At 42.9% G+C, this 22,020-nt stretch overlaps 1 protein-coding gene across 1 annotated transcript in view; it reads right to left on the reverse strand.

The window, feature by feature from the left end:
- MOCOS (molybdenum cofactor sulfurase) overlaps window positions 1–11,340 on the reverse strand; it is a 237,960-nt gene extending 226,620 nt beyond the window's left edge. Inside the window, exon 1 of the mRNA XM_075705959.1 lies at window positions 11,211–11,340. Within this exon, the coding sequence (XP_075562074.1) occupies window positions 11,211–11,340 (130 nt within the window). The remainder of the gene's footprint in view (window positions 1–11,210) is intronic.
- Between the last annotated feature and the right edge of the window lie 10,680 nt (window positions 11,341–22,020).

Consider the following 22,020-nt stretch of genomic DNA (forward strand, 5'->3'; position numbering starts at 1 on the left):
TTAGAAGAGCAACCAATCATCCTGCTTTTGTATTATTAGGCTGTCTCGGCAGCATTGTACCTGTCACTAAACATCTATGCTAAGGTGATAAGACAACGATTATTATCATATTGCTACACTTCATGACCACCTTCCACGTTACTTCTCAGACATCCGCATTCTTAGAGGGAATGCATTTAAAAGCTGTTATTCATTAATCAAATGTTTCATTTGTTTGTGAACACAAACTCCATGATCAAGTAACAACGGAGTGCAATAACCTGTGCACAGTTTTGTCTGAACATCAATTCAGTCAGCTTCCCAGCCACACAATACTAGCAAGTTTACGTGCGGGAAAGAAAGTGTCATGTCTGCATCTGGCAAAGGCTTCTTTTTCATGCAGTCATTAATTTTACTCCATTCCGTCCATCAGGTAGGGAGTTCTTGCTAGTTAACCACTTTTATTTATCTGCTTTTATCTAGTCTCATGAGAAGGCAACATGCATTATCAAAGGAAATTGTCCATCACAACTGAGATAAGACAGGGTATTAAGAAGAGTCTCCCATTCTGCTCACTGGGCTTCCGCACGCCTAAACTGATTAAATCTGTAGCGAGTATTTTCCTAGTGTGGGATGAATCAAAGACGATCACTGATTTTAAAAAAGTTGCATACTGCCAGAGCAGATGAGTAACATTTTGTTTTGTGACAATTCTGTTTACACTGAAAGAAACTATAGGCAGATATACAAATAATAAAAATGTGACTCCCAGTCACATGTTTCATAAGTTACTTAGTAAGTTACACTCCTTAATAAATTACTTGGGAAATGAATGGCACAGCAGATGAACAGTGTATTTTACACAACAGCAATACAAAGTCCTGTTTTTTTAAAGAAAGCCAACATACGTTTGTACCCATTACTCATACCATCGATTCCAAATTACTGAATTATGGTAACTTTAATGTACTGTGTGGAATGAACACAAAAATGCGGAAAATCCTGGGCTTCAATTTCTTCCTCGGGAAGAAATTACAGGACAAACTTTCTGATGACTGTGTCATTTTACCTGACCTGTTCATAAGTCTGCAAAGGGATGTGAACAGTGATATTCAGTGTTTAATTGTGCATTAATGAAATTAATTCACACAACATTAATTTAATTAATGAATATTTGTTCAAATGAGCTTCCTGTCATCCTTCCAAATTTTAATTTCGGACATTATTCTGCATATTGCGAGAAGTAAGCTTAGTGGTGCAACTGTCCTTCCCCAGCTAACCATGCCACCAAAAGATCACATCCTTGGATCTCTCTCTTTAAGACGACTGTAAGTGACAAAAATCCTGCCCAGTCATGTTCTTAGCTTTCTTTTAAAAGCATTTTAGACCCTGTTGCTCCAGGGACAAATCTGAATGAGCACAGAAACCACATCTTTTTTACTTCTCTTGCAAAAGCCATATTCCCCTGGCTGCTACAAGAAAGAAGGAGTCAGTATAATCCTGAAAGCAAGAAGGGGGAAATAAAATAGTGGGGAGAGACAGATTTTTTTCTCCCAAAGACTTGCCTTCCAACTTTATACATATATTTCACATACCAGAAAAAAGGCAACTTAACACTTTCCTGCATGACATTCTCACAACAGCTGCCTGCCAGGGGTCGCATCCCCATCGCGGGCACCTGTCCTGGTTTCAACTATTGGATCAACTATTCTGGCTGTGCCCCCTCCCAGCTTCTTGTGCACCTGGCAGAGCATGGGAAGCTGAAAAGTCCTTGGCTAGCATAAGCAGTACTTAGCAACAAGTAAAGCATCAGTGTGTTATCAACATTCTTCTCCTACTAAATCCAAAATACAGCACTATGCCAGCCACTAGGAAGAGAATTAACTCTATCCCAGCCGAAACCAGGACACTGACATGTATTTCCTGCACCTTCAGTTCTTGCCACCACCTTTTCCATAATACCTCCAGAAACCGCATCTCCGTCTCCTAACAAATGTGACAGGAACCAGTCTGTGATCCAAATTGTTTGTGTGCAGATCAGTACACAAATGTGGTAACACTATTAGCATTATTAATTTAGGAAGATAAAAAAAAAAAACTATACCAACCCCAAGTCAACATATTCATAAGAATAATTTTTTTTTAGTTCCGTTTTTAAGTTTCTGAGTTCAGTAAGGTATAAAAATAGAAACACCTTGCAAGTATCTTAGTGTCACATTAAGAAAAACATCTGCATTTAATATTGCTGTGGCTTGGGCCGAGACAACCTATTACGAAAAGCCTGAGACATTTGAGAGCTCAGCATCCTACTTCCTAAATACCATCTCCAAGTTAAGCATCCCACTAGCCTCCTGCTCTGCAAACATATTGTGCTGTCTACCCATTTATCAACTTCTCATATCAGTGCTTTTTACTATGCAGCACTCTGCAGCATGGTCTTCCTGAATTCAATGACAGTCTTTTCACACCCAAGCGACATCTCTGCAGCATCTCTCTGATACCAAGTATGCAATGAATCAAGCTGATCAACAAAAACTGGCCGCTCACCTCTTCATTTGGCTTTTTGTCCTTAGACTGGGTGTACCCTTGAATTCTGGTGAGCAGCTCAGATATGGGAATTGCTACCGTAACATATAGTGGAAATTTCAAGAGCTTCACATGCCAGGTTCTGATTTTGCAGGGGAAATCCCAGTATAAGTGCAGGGACACCAGCAGCAGATCACACCTGTCTGAAAGCTTACATACATTCTTTAATTAGTCATCTTACTTTTCACATTAAAAAAAAAAAAAAAAGACATAAACATTGTACGGAAATATACAGAAATATGCTGGGAAGAAATCAATACCCATCTCACATATACCAACCTCATAACAATGGAAGAGGACAAACAGGATAATCTAAGAGGAAGCAAAGGCAATGGAAGGAAGGATGCAACACTGATGTGGGATTCTGTAGGAACAAGATTTTGGTGCATTTCCAATTTTTGAGTAAGGGATAAGAAAGCATCTTGTGCTTTTCTAAATAAAACATCTGCCTGTTTTAATACTGTCATACACTAATATACATCTTGTACAGACATGAATTTTAGAGATCACATATCTTTTAATTAAAAGCGCAATTTTTTTAAATGGGTGGCTGATACCCTGCAGCATCTGTGGAGTTCCATAAAGTAGCTTTCCAAATCTAGTATTTTTTTTAATCTCTATGCATCGATTTTAAAAAATCAAACATCTATATATGATTATTTGCTGTTGTAAAGAATCTAGTCCCAAATGATCGGTATTTATTTACAAAATACACCTGAAAATTCATGTTAACTTTATCAGGTTTATAGGGTTTGTTACTTTCCTTTTTTGCTCAAATTTCTATATTCCAGACAAAGTTTTAAATGTCTTGTACTATGTGGCATACACAATTACGGAGCCAGTGTATTGGTGTAATGAACATGTTTATATGGGTATTACAACACCAATCTGAAGTTAGAAGTGAATTATACATATTACTCTGAGTAATACAGTTCAGAAAGAGAAGACACTACCTGCTTCTTTGAGGGAATTTTTTCCTCTAACTAAACTTTAAAGTAACTAAAACTTTATTCAGTGCTGAAATATTGCAATGAAAATACTATTGACTACTCTGCACTACGAGCTACATCCATCACGAAGAGCAAAAGATCAACTGAAAGATCACTCCTGCGCAGAGCAGACCACTGATAGCCTTCTGAACCCTGGAACGCAAGGTAAGAAATACCTTAACGGTACCTGTTACTTCTGTTTAGGCAGAGGAAAACATCGGAAACTAACACACAGTTGCTGTTACTGCATTTAGTACTAAATCCACTTTATGTTCCACACACGTTTCCTCTTTGATATCAATTCTTTAGATAACAGCTTAGTTAGATAACTACTGCTGACTTGAAATCGTAAGGAAGCATTAAGGCTTTACATGAGCATATATATTGGGTTTTACAAAACAATTGTCATGTAGTTGTGCACTTACACTTCCCATACCACAGCTTCTTTTTATACCTTCTCGAGCCACTAAACGCATCTTCCCAGATGTCTGCTAGCATTTCAAACTGTCCACCAGCAGCCTCCTTCAATAAATATAATTTATTTTGCTTTCTTCCCCCTCCAAAATAAAAAAACCCAATGTATTTCACAAAATTAAATCACATTGTGACAGAGGGGCTACAGAGCAGGTTACCAGCCAGAGATCTCACAGCTGCTGAGGAGAGAACGAACAAGCTTTGTACAGTGGTAAGAAGAGGAGCTCTCAGCTTTAGATGCCAAAACCGGAGGTTTAGAAGACTTCTCTGTTCAGGATGAGCTAGAGATGAGGTAACTCAGTCAGACTTATTCTCCAGCACAACTAGCAGCTCTCCTAGCTACCCAGAATCTCCCAATGAGACAACAAAAGCAGCCTCATCCTTCCCTTACACATTGCTTTTGCTGCCTTTGGGTAGGAGAGGTAAGCGCTGGATTAACATTAACAAATGCCAATCTCAGCACATGGGTGAAATCATTTTACCTCTCTGGAGATGCGGTCTCTCCCAGGACTGTAGCTGCCTAGCTTAATTCCGGCCAGCAATGTGTGGGTGGGCTTCAGGGAACTCACAATTAAGTATTGCATCTGAACCATAAAATGGCACATGCCTTGCTTCTGGTTCAGCATAGACCTTAGACAGCAATGAAGCAAAATAAACTTATCCCTTGTTATCAAACTGGTTTTTAAAAGGCATGATGAAACTTGCATATTGCTAACTTGCTAAAAGAACAATATTGCTCAAAGAAGCTAACTATAAAATGTTTTGCTGAACACACACAAAGCACTTAGTCTTCACCAAGAAAAAGAAAAAACAGATTAAAAAGAACAGATTCAACCACAGGTAAAAATTATTAATAATTAGGAATTCAGCAGAAAGTAATATAAACGCAAGCACAAATAGAAGACAGCTACTAGATCAAACAGAATGGTCTAAAAAAAAAAACCCAATGTCCCAGTTTCGGCTGGGATAGAGTTAATTTTCTTCCTAGTAGCAGGCATAGTGCTGCGTTTTGGACTTAGTAGGAGAATAATGCTGATAACACACTGATGGTTTAGTTGTTGCTAAGTACTGCTTACACTGGTCAAGGACTTTTCAGCTTCCCATGCTCTGCCAGGTGCACAAGAAGCTGGGAGGGGGCACAGCCAGGACAGCTGACCCAAACTGCCCAAAGGGCTATTCCATACCATATGGTGTCATGCTCAGTATAGAAACTGGGGGGAGTTGGCTGGGGGGCAGCGATCGCTGCTCGGGAACTGTCTGGGCATCGGTCGGCGGGTGGTGAGCAATTACATTGTGCATCACGTGCTTTGTATATTCCTTTATCATTATTTTCTTGTCCTCTGCTGTCCTATTAAACTGCCTTTATCTCAACCCAAGGGTTTTACTTTTTTTTTTTTCTGATTCTCTCCCCCATCCCATAGTGGGGGGAGGGTGAGCAAGCAGCTGCGTGGTGCTTAGCTGCCGACTGGGGTTAAACCACAACAGTCCTTTTTGGTGCCCAACATGGGGCTCAAGAAATTCAAGATAACAATAGTAAGTCAGAGAGGTAACGGCCAAAACATGGACTGAACAGCTTCAGAGAACGGAATGATCATGGGGAATTTCGGTTGTTGTAACTGTGAATGGACAAGGGGTGGATTGTGCGATGTATGTCGATTTAAATGATAATTCTTAAATATGTGATTCACAGAGGTGAGGGGTGGAACCTATTGGGTTTGCGTGGCAAGGTTGTGGTAGCAGAGGGGCTACAGGGGTGGCTTCTGTGAGAAGCTGCTAGAAGCTTCCCGTGTCCGATAGAGCCAATGCCAGCTGGGTCCAAGATGGACCCACCGCTGGCCAAGGCCGAGCCCATCAGCGACAGTGGTAGTGCCTCTGGGGTAACGTATTTAAGAAGGGAAAACAAACAAAAAAAAAAACCCAAAGCACCAGAAGACAAACTGCAGCTGGAGTGAGGAGTGAGAACATGTGAGAGGCACAACTCTGCAGACACCAAGGCCAGTGAAGAAGGAGGGGGAGGAGGTGCTCCAGGCACCGGAGCAGAGATTCCCCTGCAGCCCCTGGTGCAGCCCATGGTGAGGCAGCTGTGCCCCTGCACCCATGGAGGCCCACGATGGAGCAGATATCCACCTGCAGCCCGGGGAGGGCCCCACGCCAGAGCAGGGGGATGTGCCCAAAGGAGGCTGTGACCCCATGGGAAGCCCACGCTGGAGCAGGCTCCTGGCAGGACCTGTGGACCCATGGAGAGAGGAGCCCAGGCTGGAGCAGGTTTGCGGGCAGGACTTGTGACCCCATGGGGGACCCACGCTGGAGCAGTCTGCTCCTGAAGGGCTGCACCCCGTGGAAGGGACCCACGCTGGAGCAGTTTGTGAAGAACTGCAGCCCGTGGGAAGGACCCACGCTGGAGAAGTTCATGGAGGACTGTGTGCCGTGGGAGGGACCCCACGCTGGAGCAGGGGAAGAGTGTGAGGAGCCCTCCCCTGAGGAGGACGGAGCAGCAGAGACAACGTGTGATGAACTGACCGCAGCCCCCATTCCCCGTCCTCCTGTGCTGCTCAGTGGGAGGACATAGAGAAAATCGGGAGTGAAGTTGAGCCTGGAAAGAAGGGAGGGGTGGGGGGAAGGTGTTTTAAGATTTGGTTTAATTTCTCATCACCCTACTCAGTTTTGATTTGCAATAAATTAAACTGATTTTCCCCAAGTCGAGTCTGTTTTGCCTGTGACAGTAATTGCTGAGTGATCTCCCTGTCCTTATCTCAACCCACGAGCTTTTTGTTATATTTTCTCCCCCCTGTCCAGTTGAGAAGGGGAGTAATAGAGTGGCTTTGGTGGGCACTTGGCATCCAGCCAGGGTCAACCCACCACAACCAAAAAACCCCTGGAGATAGAAAAAAAAATAAATCCAATTATTTTAGGATACAAAAATTACTCCAAATACTTTTTTTTTTTTTAAAGAAAAATAAAAAACCTCAGACACAAGGCTGGCAGAATTTCTGGTCTGAGAAGGCTAGCAAACTGGCATAGCAGTAGAGAAACTGAGGTGACACCTATATTTGCAACCAAGAGATGAGCACAACTCCTCAGGCTCACAGTACACTCATGTTCACAAGCTTCATAAAATGTGAGCATCAGCTAGCTATCAACAAAATTACTCTGAGCTGACACACCAGAATGCATTTCTTATTTCTGATATTCAGCCAAAACACCAGATTACCCCAAACATGGCAAAACAGATAGGATTTTCTGTTCTCAGGGGACACAGCTGACCTTTGCTAACCAAGTCTCTAAGGACTGACTGAAATGCATGGAGCATACCCGCTTTTCCCATTCTCCTACATACAGGAACAGTCTCGGTGCAAATAATTACTGGCAATATGAGTAAAAAGTCTTATTTTTGTGTAAGCTCAGATCCAGTACCCATCTATTCCTTAACTGAACAATAGAATAAGCTCTCACACAGGTGACCAGTTCATGAGACATCATTTGAGTTTCAAAGAAACAAAGGCCAATTCTGTTACTCATAGCTTAGCTTGCCTTTCCTTTTTGTCTAACAGGCAAGCTACACTATTATCGTTAGTTGTATGTAATCATACATATCACAAATGTTCATACTACTAAGGTGACACATGATTTGTTACATGACTGTTGTTGAAGTACAGGACAGTGACCAATTTGACATTAAATGGGACAGTGCATCTTACCTCAGTTAAACAGTATCTTCAGACAGTGAGCAGCCCCTAAAGAACGTGTGATTGCTAATACGCGCTGGTTTTTATTTGGGGGGATGGGTATCCACCGCTTATTGCTCTTGGAAAGATCCCGCTGAAACGGACACAGCTATCTTAGAGGAGAATACTGGCACACAACCGAAACTGGAAAGGTATCTTGGGATTAAATACTGCATTGCAAATCACACATCAGCTTTTTCTTTTTTAAAACCACGATACAAACTGAAGCTGATCTTTTCTTTGCTATGATAAACATCACAGAAGCATATTCATCCCCATTACTTAACAACAGAACCTACAAACTCCTGCCAATCTCTTTATCCATTTCTAAAGCACAATTTACAATCCTACACTGCAGATAAGGGTACACTGCTCACAAGATTAAAGTCAAGGTCACATACTGCGCATACGCTGCTGCCTGTGAAACAGGGATCCATTTCACAGGCTCCTCATATATTTTTAGAAGGGGCTGCCGTAGCCATCAGCTAACAGCCCCTGAATTACAAAAGTGAAGATAAACCTAAAATTTAAGGCTTCTGTGCAAAAACAGACAGACCACTGCTGATTCAAGAAAGTAGAGTAGTTCTTTTTATCCCTTCACACAACCTGAAGGGGAAATCCCCAACACACTCAGTACGAGCCTAATTTTCCTTCTGATGGAGCCAAGAGTGAAACTCCCACAGACTTTGATAGGACCACAGGTAGACCACCTTTGAAAAATCCTGGTTTTATAGTACGTCCAGCAGCCAGCGTTCCCTACACACATCTATTGTACTTTCTTCTCAACAGGCACTTGCACAACTCTTCATACTAGAGTTACAACAGATGCACTAGCACCATACAGGCAAAGGTTTAAGACGCAGAAAAGGTTTCTGCCTTCCTTTAGTGGATGCCACCAAGTATCAGCAATCAGGCAGTAGTAAATACACTGATATGCAATAATTATTATTATCACATGCTACTCATAAGAAGATGACAGTTCCAAAATTGAGCACAAGGCTTAATTCATGGATATCTAAGACAGGCACTCCAAAAATTCTGTTCACATAAAAAGTGAGCAGCAAAATCTGGATTTTTATCTGACTTGAATGATGGAAAGATCTGAGGCATACCCCAAATAAACAGGCAGAGCAAGACATTACTGTTAACTGAAAATAGAGATAATTCTCTTTTGCCTAGTGGACTAGTTAAGATTGCTCTTCACTAGAAGGGATTAAATTGCAGCACCTTTGTGCAGTAGGGAGACACCCAGCAGAGATCAACCCCACCAACAGCTACAGGTTTCTTAGCGAATCAGTTTGTACAATCAGGACTTACCCATAAAGCTGAACCAAGGCCACCAGAGATGTAAAACTTCTACCTCATCCCCCAGCCTGCATGTCTTGGCAGGTCACTGAAAATGCTTAAGTGGCTAAATGACTAAAAGCCCTACTAATTTTTTATGCGTCACTTAGAGAAGACCCCTTTACTTATTATTGCTGCTGCTAACCTGTATATCAACCACCTTTCCTTCGCCTTATTTCAGCAATGCAACAAAGACCTAGAGCCTTAAGAGCCATTTTGTAACATCAACATCAGTGTGTCAAGACCTTCAGCCAGAGGGGATACATGCTGAACAACAGCTACATGGCTAAAGAAAAGGAGGCCAAGGAGTAAGTACAAGCAATGTACTTATCATCCACACCACTCCACTGTCAGCCAGTTCCTGGCCTCTGTCCTGGACTAGTCCAACTAGTTAGCTCTGAGACAGACAGACGTGTAAGGCAGGGGACACTTAGCCTTACACACTTGGCCTAGGAATCTGTCCCTGGACACCTTTCATTTTGGCACTACTGGCATCACTTGAAGGCAGAAGTTCTTGACTAGAGGGGAGATGCTCCTGGTTTTAAAACGGGAATTGCAGACAGGACACCACATGTATGTACAGTGATCAGTTAAGGACACTGATCTTCCTCAAGGAGGTGACAAGCTTTCAAGACGAATGGGCAACAATTTATCAATTGAGTAGCATTAAAATTCTGAAGCGGAAAACAAAGGGGAGAAGGAATTTGCAACCTAGGTCACCTTAACCTGGACATGATTTCAATTAGCTAACATTATCACAGATTCTATTTAGACCCTGTATTTGTTTTTGTTTATCTTTTCCTGGAAATATTCTAAATTATCTGTCATCCACATCTTATCTGGGTAGGTCACATGACCAAAGTGTAACTCAGTAGCCTACATTAGCCAAAACATGCTCCAGCAGAGGTAAACTCCTAATGCTCTGCCTTTGCAGTGACCGCATTTGGGAACAGACTGACCCACCAGACATGATTCATTAGCTGATACCACCTTATTTCAAAACTGGGGATCCTCATGAGAAACCAGCCTGATTCTCAGGAGTTTTGAAAAGCCATCTGCTTAAATGTCTAAGCAATGTTTCAGTTACAAAACAGCTACTTTTCAGAATCTTGGCCTGAATTTAGGACAAGCAGTTTCTTCTGGTCAAACTTTCACTGATGCAATTAACATGAGAAATACCAGACTGTGAAATTAACTTACTGAATCTTACTGAAAGTTCCTCAAACTGCTGCTTCAAATTAAGGTTTTTTCCACCTCCCTCTAGAGGCAAAGTGTAACTCCGTTCTTTACTAAATACCTGTGCACGAGAAAGCCCGCTCTGGCATTCGATGACCAAAATTCAAAGAAATGACAAAAACGAGCAGCAACACGAAACTCTTTAACAGAAAGAGTGGCCTAAATAACAGGTTCAGGACATCCCAACCGATGTTATTCACTCTGCTCTATAGTCTGTTTTTTCCCTATGCATGTTGAAATGCTAGTATCGCAGGCAACGATACCTCTTTAGGTAAAATAAATTACAGTCGTATATCCATCACGATTAGATTTGAAGTACGATGTTCGAGCAACGTTTAATGCTGGCAACGGGGAAAGCTATATAACCTGCAAAAGTAGTTTACAAAGACCCGTCCAACCACAAACCTTTACGAGACAAGGGCTGGTTTACCATTTTAATTTGCCTTTTCCTCCAGCCACCACCACCACCACCCCCTTCTTAATAGCTCGCTTTGCATCTTGTTGCTGTACCTAAATCCTGTCACTGAACTCATGGCACCTCCGGGGCACTTGTGCCGGGGGAGAAGAAGGGGGAAAAGAAGGGGAAGAAGAAGGGGGAGAGGAAGGGGGAGAGGAAGGGGGAGAGGAAGGGGGAGAAGGAGGGGGAGAAGGAGGGAGGGAAGAAGGGGGAGAAGAAGAAGGGGGGGAAGAAGGGGGGGAAGAAGCGGGAGAACCCCCTGCCCGCGCCCCCCCGGCCGCTCCCTGGCACCAGACGCAGCTTCCCGCCCGGCGCCGAGGCGAGCGGGGAGCGGCCGGGGCCTCCCCCGCCCCCGGCCCGCCCCTCGCCGCCCCGCCCGCCCCTCAGCCGCCCCGCGGGGCTGCGCCCGGCCCGCGGTACCTCGCAGCCGGGGGAACTCGCGCTCCCGGAGCTGGCGCAGGCCGCCGCCGTAGCCGTACTCGTAGCCGGCGGGGCAGGCGGCCTGGAAGGCGCGGAAGGAGAGCGGCTCCCCCCGCGGCGCCCCGGCCATGCGGCGGGCTGCAGGCGGGCAGCGGGGAGGGAAAGTGACAAAAACACCAGCGCGGCCCTCGCCGGCCAGCGGAGCCTCCCCGCCGGCAGCGCTGCGAGCAGGCACTGCGGGCGGGCACCGCCACCGGCCCAGCGCGGCCCGGCCCGGCCCGGCCCCGCCTCGCTCCTCCCGCCTCCCGCCCCCGGGGGTGCCCGCGCCCCGCCTGCCCGCCCTGAGCCGCCAGCGGCCGGGCCCGGAGCCGGGCGGGAGCGCAGCGGCCCGGCTGCAGCCGAGCCGGAGAGCGGGGCCGGGCCGGGTCGGGCGGGCGCCCTGTGCGCTGCCGGGGTGGGCCGCGGCCCGGGCCCGGCCCCCTCGCCAGCAGCCGTCCCGCTCCGGTCGCCCGAAGGGGGCCCCGGGCCTGGCCCCGCTCCAGCCGCAGCCCACTCGGCGGCAGGGTCAGAGCATCATAGAACCTTTTAGGTTGGAAAAGACCTTTAAGATCATCCAGTCCGACCATTAACCTACACTACCAAGTCCACCACTAAACCAATTAAGGGTAGAGTAATAATTTCATGTTTCCTGGCTTGGTGGCTGGATTATTTATAACGAAAGTAAAAACTAGGAATCATTAAGTTTGGAAAAGATCGCTAAGACCATCAATCCAACCATCAACCCAACACCACCATGCCCACTAAACCATGTCCCAAAGTGCCACGTCTACCCATTTTTTGAACACCTCCAGGGATGGTGACTCCATCACCTCTCTGGGCAGCCTGTTCCAATGCTTGACTACCCTTTCTGTGAAGAAATTTTTCCTAATCGTCTCCTAGTCATCTCCTACCCGCGCTCGGCACCCGGGCTTAGCAACACAGGCGGGTCCCTAAGGCCAGGGAGCCAAGTAGAGCCAGTCCAACGTGAGGTGTCCTGAAGCACCAGGACATCGGGTTTGGGTCCACAGTAACAAGCGTGCCTCTGCTCGCCTCCTCTCCTATCGAGCACGCTTCTTAAAATTAGGGGTGGCTCATGGAAATCACTTTTCACTAAAAATTTCCAATTCAATGCTCAAATTTTCCTCATTTCCTCTAGATGATGCCTCTTCCACTGCTGCTAATAGGCAGTGGAAGTCACTTGCTCACACCTTGCATTTGGTGTATGATAGTCCTGCATCGTGTTGAACTGGCTCTACTGGCCATAGATGCCCTGTGGTCAATGCATAGGACCGTGGCTGGCCAAAAGCCTAAGGAGTGGTATGGGCAGGTCGACAGGTGTAGAGAGAACAGCAGCCATGCATGTAAAAGCCTTTGTCTTGTAGGATGAACTATAACCATACACATACACCAAAAAAAAATTGTAGCCAAAGGAATGTTTGGGGTGGGCGGGCTGGGTTTCGTTTTGTTTTCTTAAAGAAATATTTTTTTTCCTGACATACTATTTGCAGTGAATTTTTCTGCTCACAGCTCTGCAATCTGCAGAGAGTTAAATGACCCCCCAGTCCAATACCGAAATAAAACTGCACGAGACAGGATGGATCTGCATCTGAATTCCAGTAAGACAGACCCTTTAGTTAGATTGTTTGAAATACTATCAATTGGTCATCAGTGAAATGGGAAACTACCAAGAACAAATTTCAGCCCAAATTGAACCATAAAGATTTTCACGTACAAAGAGATACTGAATAAAAGCCACGTAAAAAATTTTAACATGAGACTGACATGAAATAACATGCTAATATGCTCCCTAATTTATATATTAGGAGATTTGGCCCAGTTTAAGAACACAGCCCTAGCGCTGAGGCACTGAGGAATAATTCTATAATGCTGTAAGAATATGTTTGTCCCTGACCCGGTACTTATGATTGTGGCAGGTATAGAATCGTAGAATGCTTTGGGTTGGAAGGGACCTTTAGAGGTCATCTAGCCCAACCCCCTGCAGTGAGCAGGGACACTTTTAACTAGATCAGGTTGCTCAGAGCCCCATCCAGCCTGACCTTGAATGTTTCCAGGGATGGGACCTCCACTACCTCTCTGGGCAACCTGTTCCCGTGCTTGACCACCCTCATTGTAAAAAATTTCTTCCTTATATCCAGTCTAAATCTCCCCTCCTTTAGTTTAAAACCATTACTCCTTGTCCTGTCACAACAGGCCTTACTAAAAAGATTGTCCCCATCTTTCCTATAGGCCCCCTTTAAGTAGTATAGTAAGTATATAATACTTATTATATTTATTATATAAATACTCATTAATAAAAGTATAATAAGCATATAATACTGTGTCTCATTCCCAGGCATAGTCCTCTTCTGCAGGACTGGTCTTAATATTCTGCTGTTCACATCATCACCAATACTGTATCCCTCTACATTTTGCTTACACCCTGTTTTTTTTTCCCAGATGCCAAAACCAGAAGAAATACAAGGACATTGTCATATCATCTACAAAATCTACTGCTTCAATTTGGTGTGATATATCAATGTAATATAAATATGTTTCCATTTAAAATAATATCCCCCACAACAACAACTAGCTTGTATTATGTAAACACTATAAATATCCCAAGTTACACACATACTTTTGCTCTGAGGCCTACACATTAAGCAGCCTAAAATTTCAAAGATTCAGCAGAATTTAATGTGGACAGGAACAGTACCTCGCTGCCTCATCTCCTGCCTTCAGCATACTTGCGGTTTTAGCCTCAGTTTTAAGGAATTGAGGGCCTTGCAAAGAAGAAAGTGTATCTTGCTTCCATCGGTAATTAATTCTTGAACTAGCTTGACAGTTTAATCATGTGGGGAAGATGGCAAGAAAGCTTCTGAATTTCACGAACATCAGGGACTGGTTAGAGTAGAGGAGCCTCAATTAGTTCCCCCACTGAAGGAAAAGATGGGGAACTAATGGAGGTGGGGGAACTAAAAGCGGCACGTTTATTTCAGTCATCAAATCACCGTACGCTTCATTTGACAACCCATGCACCCGAGGTTTGGCAATAGTCACTGAGCATGCCGCTCCCTGCTGAGCAGGACCGTGCTAGCCTAATGTGAGAGAGGGGGAGCTGGAATAAAAGGGCACAAATCCATACAAAACAGGTTTTATTTGTCCTGCTGTTCACAGAACGCAGGATTTTAAAATACATTCAGAACAATAATCAAGAGCTTTTGTCATTTCTTTTGATGGGGCCAAAGCAAGGGTGAAAGAAAAAGAGGAAGAATGAAATGCAAAAATCCAAAGCTGATGTCTTCACTGTAATCAACAATTGAGTTTAAAAAAATTGAGTGCATTCAGGAAACAGTAGGAGTTGCACACAAACCTGAAAATGCTTTTAGGGAAAAGGGTTTATTTTGCCTTTTTCACATGGAAAATGTGGTTTCACTGCTATTAAAAAATTACAAACTAGTGTCTGATGCTACCTCAGGAACAGGTTCACATTGTCTGCACATCCAGAGAAACTCTGTCAGCGCGTTCGCCTGAAAGTTTGCATTACACCCCATAGATACCAGCTGGGACGTAGTCTGCACCTCTGAAAGAACTAAGTACATATACCATAACTTCATCATAAACTTTACCTAACAGGAGCTTATTATCTTCTGCAAATTAGTCAGGAAGACAGCTTCAGTGCCATTCTCACTAAGCACAATGGTCTTCTGTGTAAATGTAGCACTCTCAGGACTATCAAGGGACCATAGCTGGAAACTTGAATCCCAAACTAGTTCCGATTTGCATAGGAGAAGGAGACCTGGGTCTTCCTTCACTAACAGTTCTGAGAGATACGTTTAGCGGATACAGCACATGCCCAAAATAAATTTTTTGGCCTAGCTGATGATCTCACCAAAACTAGTTACCAAATGAACTATACCTTATGCATTTCCTTCCAGGTGAGCAAAACACCTCTGTTGAAAAAGAACAGTTGCCATCAAGTGGAAGAATGTTTTTAGCTGATCTCCCAAAGTCACTTTCTTTTAAAAACCAGAACCCTGCACCAAATATCTTTTTTTACTTTAATAATTTATGCATCACAATTTAGAAGGGGCTATCCCATCACCATGACCTTTTTTTTACTGCAAGTATATGTAGAAGATATCCGCCATGGATTTTCCCTCATATTTCTAGTTTCCTGTTATCAATTTCCAGAGCAATTTATTTATATTGATTTCTATGCATAGTTCCTGCACTATTTTCATGTATTGTGCATGTCAGATAGTTGTTTTCACTTCCTTATTAAACTAAGACTAGTTTTCCCCACCAAAACAGTCCTTTTTCTTGATGACAGAATGCGGCTTTCTGATCTTACAATAAACTCATTCTGAAGATCTATCTTCCATTCACATTTTTGTATAAAAATGTTTCCTCACAATCGATTTCAATCTTTTTTTTTTCTTTTTTCTCCTGGTTTTGGAAGAGTAGCCCTTTGGAAGCAACACACACATGGAGATAGTACTAACTGGGAAAGTGCTCTGCACATTGCGTGTAATCTGGCAATGATCACTGATCCCTGGGGAGCTACCAGTTTCCAGTACAGGGCTTGGTTCATCTTCATCCGTCATAAAGGCCGACCAGAATCTTCTAAATAACAAGAGGCATTAAGGTCACTCTGTATCAGTGTAGAAGGTTTTGTGTTTGAAAATTTGCATAACTTGTAAAAACGAACTAGGTTTTACTGCTGGCTCAATTTCTGAGGTAAAAGCTGGAGATTTCATGGAATTTCCACATGAAGCCGTAGTTTTTCCATCTGCACGTTGCAGATTTGTAGTTACAGAGTAACTTTTCTTCTTCTCTGGTTATCAAGTGAAGCCAGGGGATCAGTCCATGTAAGCACATTAATTAAATTATATACATTGGTGGGCTGGTATTGCCTAGAGAGTCATGTTCACACAACTGTAAAGCGATAAAATGGTGTTAGCAAAAGGATCACTGTGCACATGCACTGGGCACACAAATTGCATGCATTAACCCCTCACCCATGCACACACACACACAGTTTTGCAGGTTCTTTCCTTCATGAAGGCTCAGGAGCAGAAATTGAGCAATTTAACTTGCTCTTTCCAAGTTTTAGCAGTGAACTAATGCCTCCAGGTAATCTAGGTAGTAGGTTTCTTGATTCGTAAATGTGTAACTGACATCCCTTGGAAGATGTTACAAAATAAGAAAAGGGAGTTTTTAATCCCTTTGCTATGCTGTGACAATGCTTCTTTTTTTCTCTCTAGCAACTATTTAAAAGCAGTATAAGAAACAAGAAGAAAGAGCCTCTGCACAAATATTTGCAAACAACTCAAAAAACGATATGCTTCCTGCTGAAACCAGGACACTTCTCTATAAAGGGGTTGCGCTGTCCTCTTGCAGCTCTACAGAAGAGCAATAGGACTGCAGTATTGGTTCTTTAGGGTCTATTCAATGCAAATAATAAACCATCACCACAATACAGCTACATGACTAAGGTATAGAGAAGATGGTGCTTGGTGGAAGGACAAAAGACAGTAGACACAAGCGGAAACAAAGGAAATTCTGACTAGATATAAGTTAAAAAAAAAATTCCCATCTGAGTGGTCAAACGCTGGAGCACGTTGCTCAGAGAGGCTGTGGAGTCTCCATCCTTACAGAGATTCAGAACCCACCAGGACACAGCCCAGAGGCAACCTCCTCCAGCTGAACGCAATTTGAGGAGGAGGTTGGACAGGAGACCTCCAGGGGTCCCTTCCAACCTCTCTAGTTCTATAGTAATTAATTCCAACGATCATCAAAATAGTGGAAGTAATTAATGTTTGACTGTTTACACCAGTTCTCAGATAGCTTGGCAAACAAGAAGAGGTTGTCCTGGGGCAGGAGCATGGATTGTGTAACCTTTTGCTGTCCCCTCCAGCACGTTTTGTGACTGTATTTCTAATACATCCTACCTATACAAACTGAACAGCGCTGAATGCGGGCAGAATCTCTACCAGTTGCAAATATGCAGTAAAGGTGGTTCTGCTCACAGAGAAAAAATAATACTCTGCCTGTTTTGGCTTATTAGACCAAGCAATGGGTTATTCACATTGCCCAAATTACTTAAACAGAGTTATAGAGTAGTTGGGCTTGAAAAGGACCTCTGGGGATCACCTATTCCAACCCCGCCCCAGTCCACTTATTTGTGGTTACTCACCATTATGCCACTGGTTTCCAGTAACAATCATGTCTTTATAATGATGACAGCATTTGACAGCTACTATACAAAAACACTGCACATCACATTTAGTCCAGTCATCATCAGCTTCCAGTTCTGAACCCTGTCACACTCAGCTTGCTTTACCATTGCATGACTATCCCAAGACACATCTTACAGTCTCCCCCTTTGACAAAGCTTTACTGACAAGGCTAGTGTAAAATACATCGACTAATGCTGTAGAAAGCCATGAGCTCAGGCTTTGTCTCTGCCACTGGTCTACTGTATGAACAGGAGAGGTTATCCCTTCCTTGTAGTAGCCTTAGGTATAAATTAATGAAAACTGTGAATCAGAGCTTATAGACATGATTGGATATTGTATTAAAGGGTTAAACAGTTTGGAAGTATGTAACACAAAGCATGCAGAATATTAAGAACCAACGTAACGCAGTACATGTGAACACTGCAAGAAAGGTCTTGGAATGGAGAGGTTTTGCTCTCGGGCAGAATTTTTGCCAGCAGAAAGCCGGATTTCTGCTCTCATCCTCCACTGACACTGAAAGCATTAGTGGAAATAAACGCTACAGCTATTAAATGATTGCACAGAGATCAGCACAGGCACAGCCTCGCCTTTGTGGTTGTATGTTAGGAAAAGCATTACTAGCTCATTGCAGCCCGGATCACACTTGCTACACATTTAGGTGTGACATAACCCTTCTCCTTTGTTCATTACACAGAAAATGGGTTTTCAGCCTGCTATATTCTTCTTCATGTTGTGTCATGGAACAATAAAATAAAGACTATTTTGCTCATTGCAGACACATCCCGATGTGTGTACACACTGTTCCAGTCTCTGATTAGTTAACTGGTTCATCTGAAAAGATGTGCAGTATCAGAAACTCTAATGCAGTTGCTTACTGACTGTAAAGAGTTATTTATTGACTATAAGGAAAACTTTATCTAATTCACCACATGTTTACAATTAGTAACAAGAAATCCACTTTGTATATGGCCCTTTGAGCCTACCAGTTATAAAAACCTGCTAGGGTACATATGGCAAAAGTCAAGGTTACAACTTCTAGTTTATTGCTGTGCACATTTAAAAAAAATATACACACAAGGAAAAAGCCCTCGTTATTTTTTCACTGATATCTGATATTCTGTTTTGCACACAATTGTTGTCTTTAGTAATAAGAATGGCCATATTTCTCCTCAGAATTAGGGCTGATCATTGTGAACCTTTTAGACTGTTGGTCTGTGGCGATCTTCCACTTGGGGGGAAAAAAAAAAAGAAAAACGGAGTCCTTTACATACACAAACCCTCAGCAATTATACTCCAGTTGTAGCAGAAGCGAGCATGAAAATACAGTTTTTGTGGCTTAAGAGGAAGGAGGCTATTGATTCAAATCACAGAAGATGCTTCGGCACTCAAAGGAGTAACTCCGGCTCTGAAGTGGGTTGGCAAGAGCGTTGCCATGGGCTTCGGTGGGACTTGGAATTTGGTCCTAAATAACTTATTAGCAGAAGAATCACTGAGAGAGACAGCTGTCCCTGCTTGCTGGCTCGCTGCATGTCCCCCAACGCTGTCAGGGCTGTGACTAATGGCACCCATTAGGTGCTCAGTGCTACTTCAATAGCTGAGGAGAAGCATTTTAGGAAGGGAACGTGAGAGCAGACAGGGAAGCAACCCCTCACACCCCTGTAGGGTGCTGTGGGAAAGACACAGCACTGGCAGAGTCATAACCCTATAAACCTCTGCATCCTTCAGCCCCTCATGGTCAATCACTTCCAAGACAGTACAGCCACGTGGTGTACAGCCACACTGCTTAATCCTTCCCCCATGCAGGCCATGGTTTCTAAACAAACCCAGATCAGCAGGTTGGGAAGACTCCTGAGCCAGCAGAGCAAGAAACTTGAGCAGAAACACAGATACTGTGGTGATCTGGTGGGGCTAGCTGTGCAGCCAGCAGGACAGGTCACCTCCCTGCCCTTTTTGCCCTCCCATTCAATGAATGCTCACCATTTCTTTGCAGCTTCAGTCTGTGTGTGCTACCCCCTTCTTCCCCCAGTCTATTTGCAGCATATCTTCTCTTCTAGTTGTTAAATTTGGCTAATCCTTGCCTGCCAATGGTGAACCCTTTGGACTGGATTTGAGACAGAGCCCCATTCCTTAAAAAAATAACAACTATCATGAGATGGGAAGGGAGTCTCTCTTGATGGCATGTCTTGTGCTTTCTGCCCCATTTCCACACTCTTTTTTCAGACCTATGTTTTTAAACTGTAAACTCTGGGATAGAAACCCCCTTTTTCTACTATTACTGAATGCATTTGTTCCATGTTCCACACAATCAGCCCCTGTTCCAAGGCAAACCCCAGTCCCCACCTTAACTGGGGTAGGTGGCAGGTGGGGAACATCTAAGAAGTTTAGGCCATAAGCACCGACACTTGATGAAAGTATTTAATTCCTGCAAGTGTTGCTATTAAACTTTATGTTCAAAGGGTTTAGCAGTTATTAAAATATGATTTATTGCAACAGCATGACAAAGCTTTGTGTTGCTAACAAGAATCCAGAAGTTCAAAGGAAGACTTGATCACATAAGCCGCTGCTTTCATGAGGCTGATTGTGTTGCAAATATGACATGCACGAGTTTGACAAACAGTAGCTAGGCCATCTCTCATTACGTCATTCTAGCTAAAGAAGATTTCAGTGGAAAAACAGTTGCATGCACCCCTTGTCAGCCTAAGAGTCAGGCAGGGGTCACTGGGTAGAAACTTAAGGTAAACTGAAGGACTGATGGGAACACAAAACCAAAAGTTACTTTAACAAGAGAGACCAAACCTAACGTGTTTGAAGAACCTCACATCCCATATGGAGGCCAGAAGTGAATATGGTTTGGGATTCAGGTTTTACCACTTGTCCTCGCCCATATCAGCTACCCAGACAGGGCAGTTTTATCATGAGACTCCTGTTACAAATCAGTACTGCACACAGAAACCAACATGAGTGATAATGCAGGGCTGGGTTTAAAATTATAGGTTTCATATCATAGCACATCCACCAAGACTAGAATTTGTAAATGCATGCAGCATACTAATGCTTTTTGCTTTTAATATAATGTATCCAGAAAATATAAACACTTTCGATCTCTGACAGGGCTACAAGTGTCACGAAGATATTTCACACTGAATTATTAATGTGGATTGGAGAGTCATAATCTTGCTGGTTGAGGCTCAGAGATACTGACTTTAAATGGCAAACAGCTTTTTACCGTTACGAAATCCAAAATGTTTCATATATCCACATGCAGAAGTGCAGAGGAGATTTCTGTACTGCATAATAGATGCAACACATTCACGTATGTGTTGTTTATAACCATGGAGCTTACAATTTATACCTTTTATTACAAGCTACCAAAAAACATTCCCAGCAGTTCAGCTTTAACATGCGGGCCACTTTGTCAAAAATTAACTCTCTATTTCTTTAAAATAGCTTTGCAGACTTAAATACGTACCTAAATATGCAATAATGTTTCTCATCCCACTTCCCACTCTTAAAGGTTTTCCATTATCATTTGATTGTTCAGCTTGAAAAATTTAGAATCTTTTGTGCAGACTAAAAAACAATATGAAACAAATTCATGATGAGCTACTGTTACCAGTTGAGCTTCATTATTTTAAATTTATTGATCTGAATTATTTTTTATTTTTTAAGCTACTGTGTCTGTTATAGTTGACATCTCTCTTCTTAAAGTGTATTTGATGCTGATGACCAATTTTGCCACTTCTGGTAGCACACCGAGGTATTGTGAAATCTTTTATTATACAAAATCATCCACATAGAAACATTCATTTCCAAACACAAGAGCTTTCACTTTGAAGACACCTTTACCCTTAGTTTCTGAAGTGTAAATTTGTGGTGGGGAAAACAAAGATCACCTTTGTTAACTTAAAATAATCCTGTCATTAGTAAGTTTTGACATTCTTTTCTGTGCTTGCAGATTGGTTCCAAGCTATAGCAGACAGTTCACTACAGTAAAAATACTTAATCTGTCTACACAGAGAATTTGATATAAGATCTAGGTGTTAATTTTTTTTGTAGAAAACGTTGGAAACATGTTGTAAGAAGAGATTACCTCCATCTTGGGACTAGAAGCTTTAATGAAGTGGTTATTGCTGCCCTTTTTAATTTGGGCCTTTTCCAAAGTGATTTCTATTAGAATGCAATTAAAAAATGAAACCTAAAAATTTTAGGTCTTTTCTTCAATGGAGTCTCAACTACCTGAAATTTTTCTATACTAAATTCTGAAAGGCACTGCAGCCATCTTTCATGGCTTTAGAAATATTGCTTAGGAGTCTTACTTCATGTATGACAATAACGTATGCCATCAGCAATGATCAGTAAGTTAGATGTGATATACTGACCAGCGGTTCACACACCTGGAAACAATCTACTAGGTAAAACTGAACTAGGAGAAAGAAAATAGGGAGTATTAGTATGCATCTGTAATTCTCCAGCACAGTGAAATAAATCTCACCAGGGAAGGGAGAGGGGCACCTGGGCTTGACAAAATAATT

The sequence above is a fragment of the Pelecanus crispus genome, chromosome 2 (genome assembly GCF_030463565.1).
Source record: "Pelecanus crispus isolate bPelCri1 chromosome 2, bPelCri1.pri, whole genome shotgun sequence".
In the NCBI taxonomy this organism is placed as follows: domain Eukaryota; kingdom Metazoa; phylum Chordata; class Aves; order Pelecaniformes; family Pelecanidae; genus Pelecanus; species Pelecanus crispus.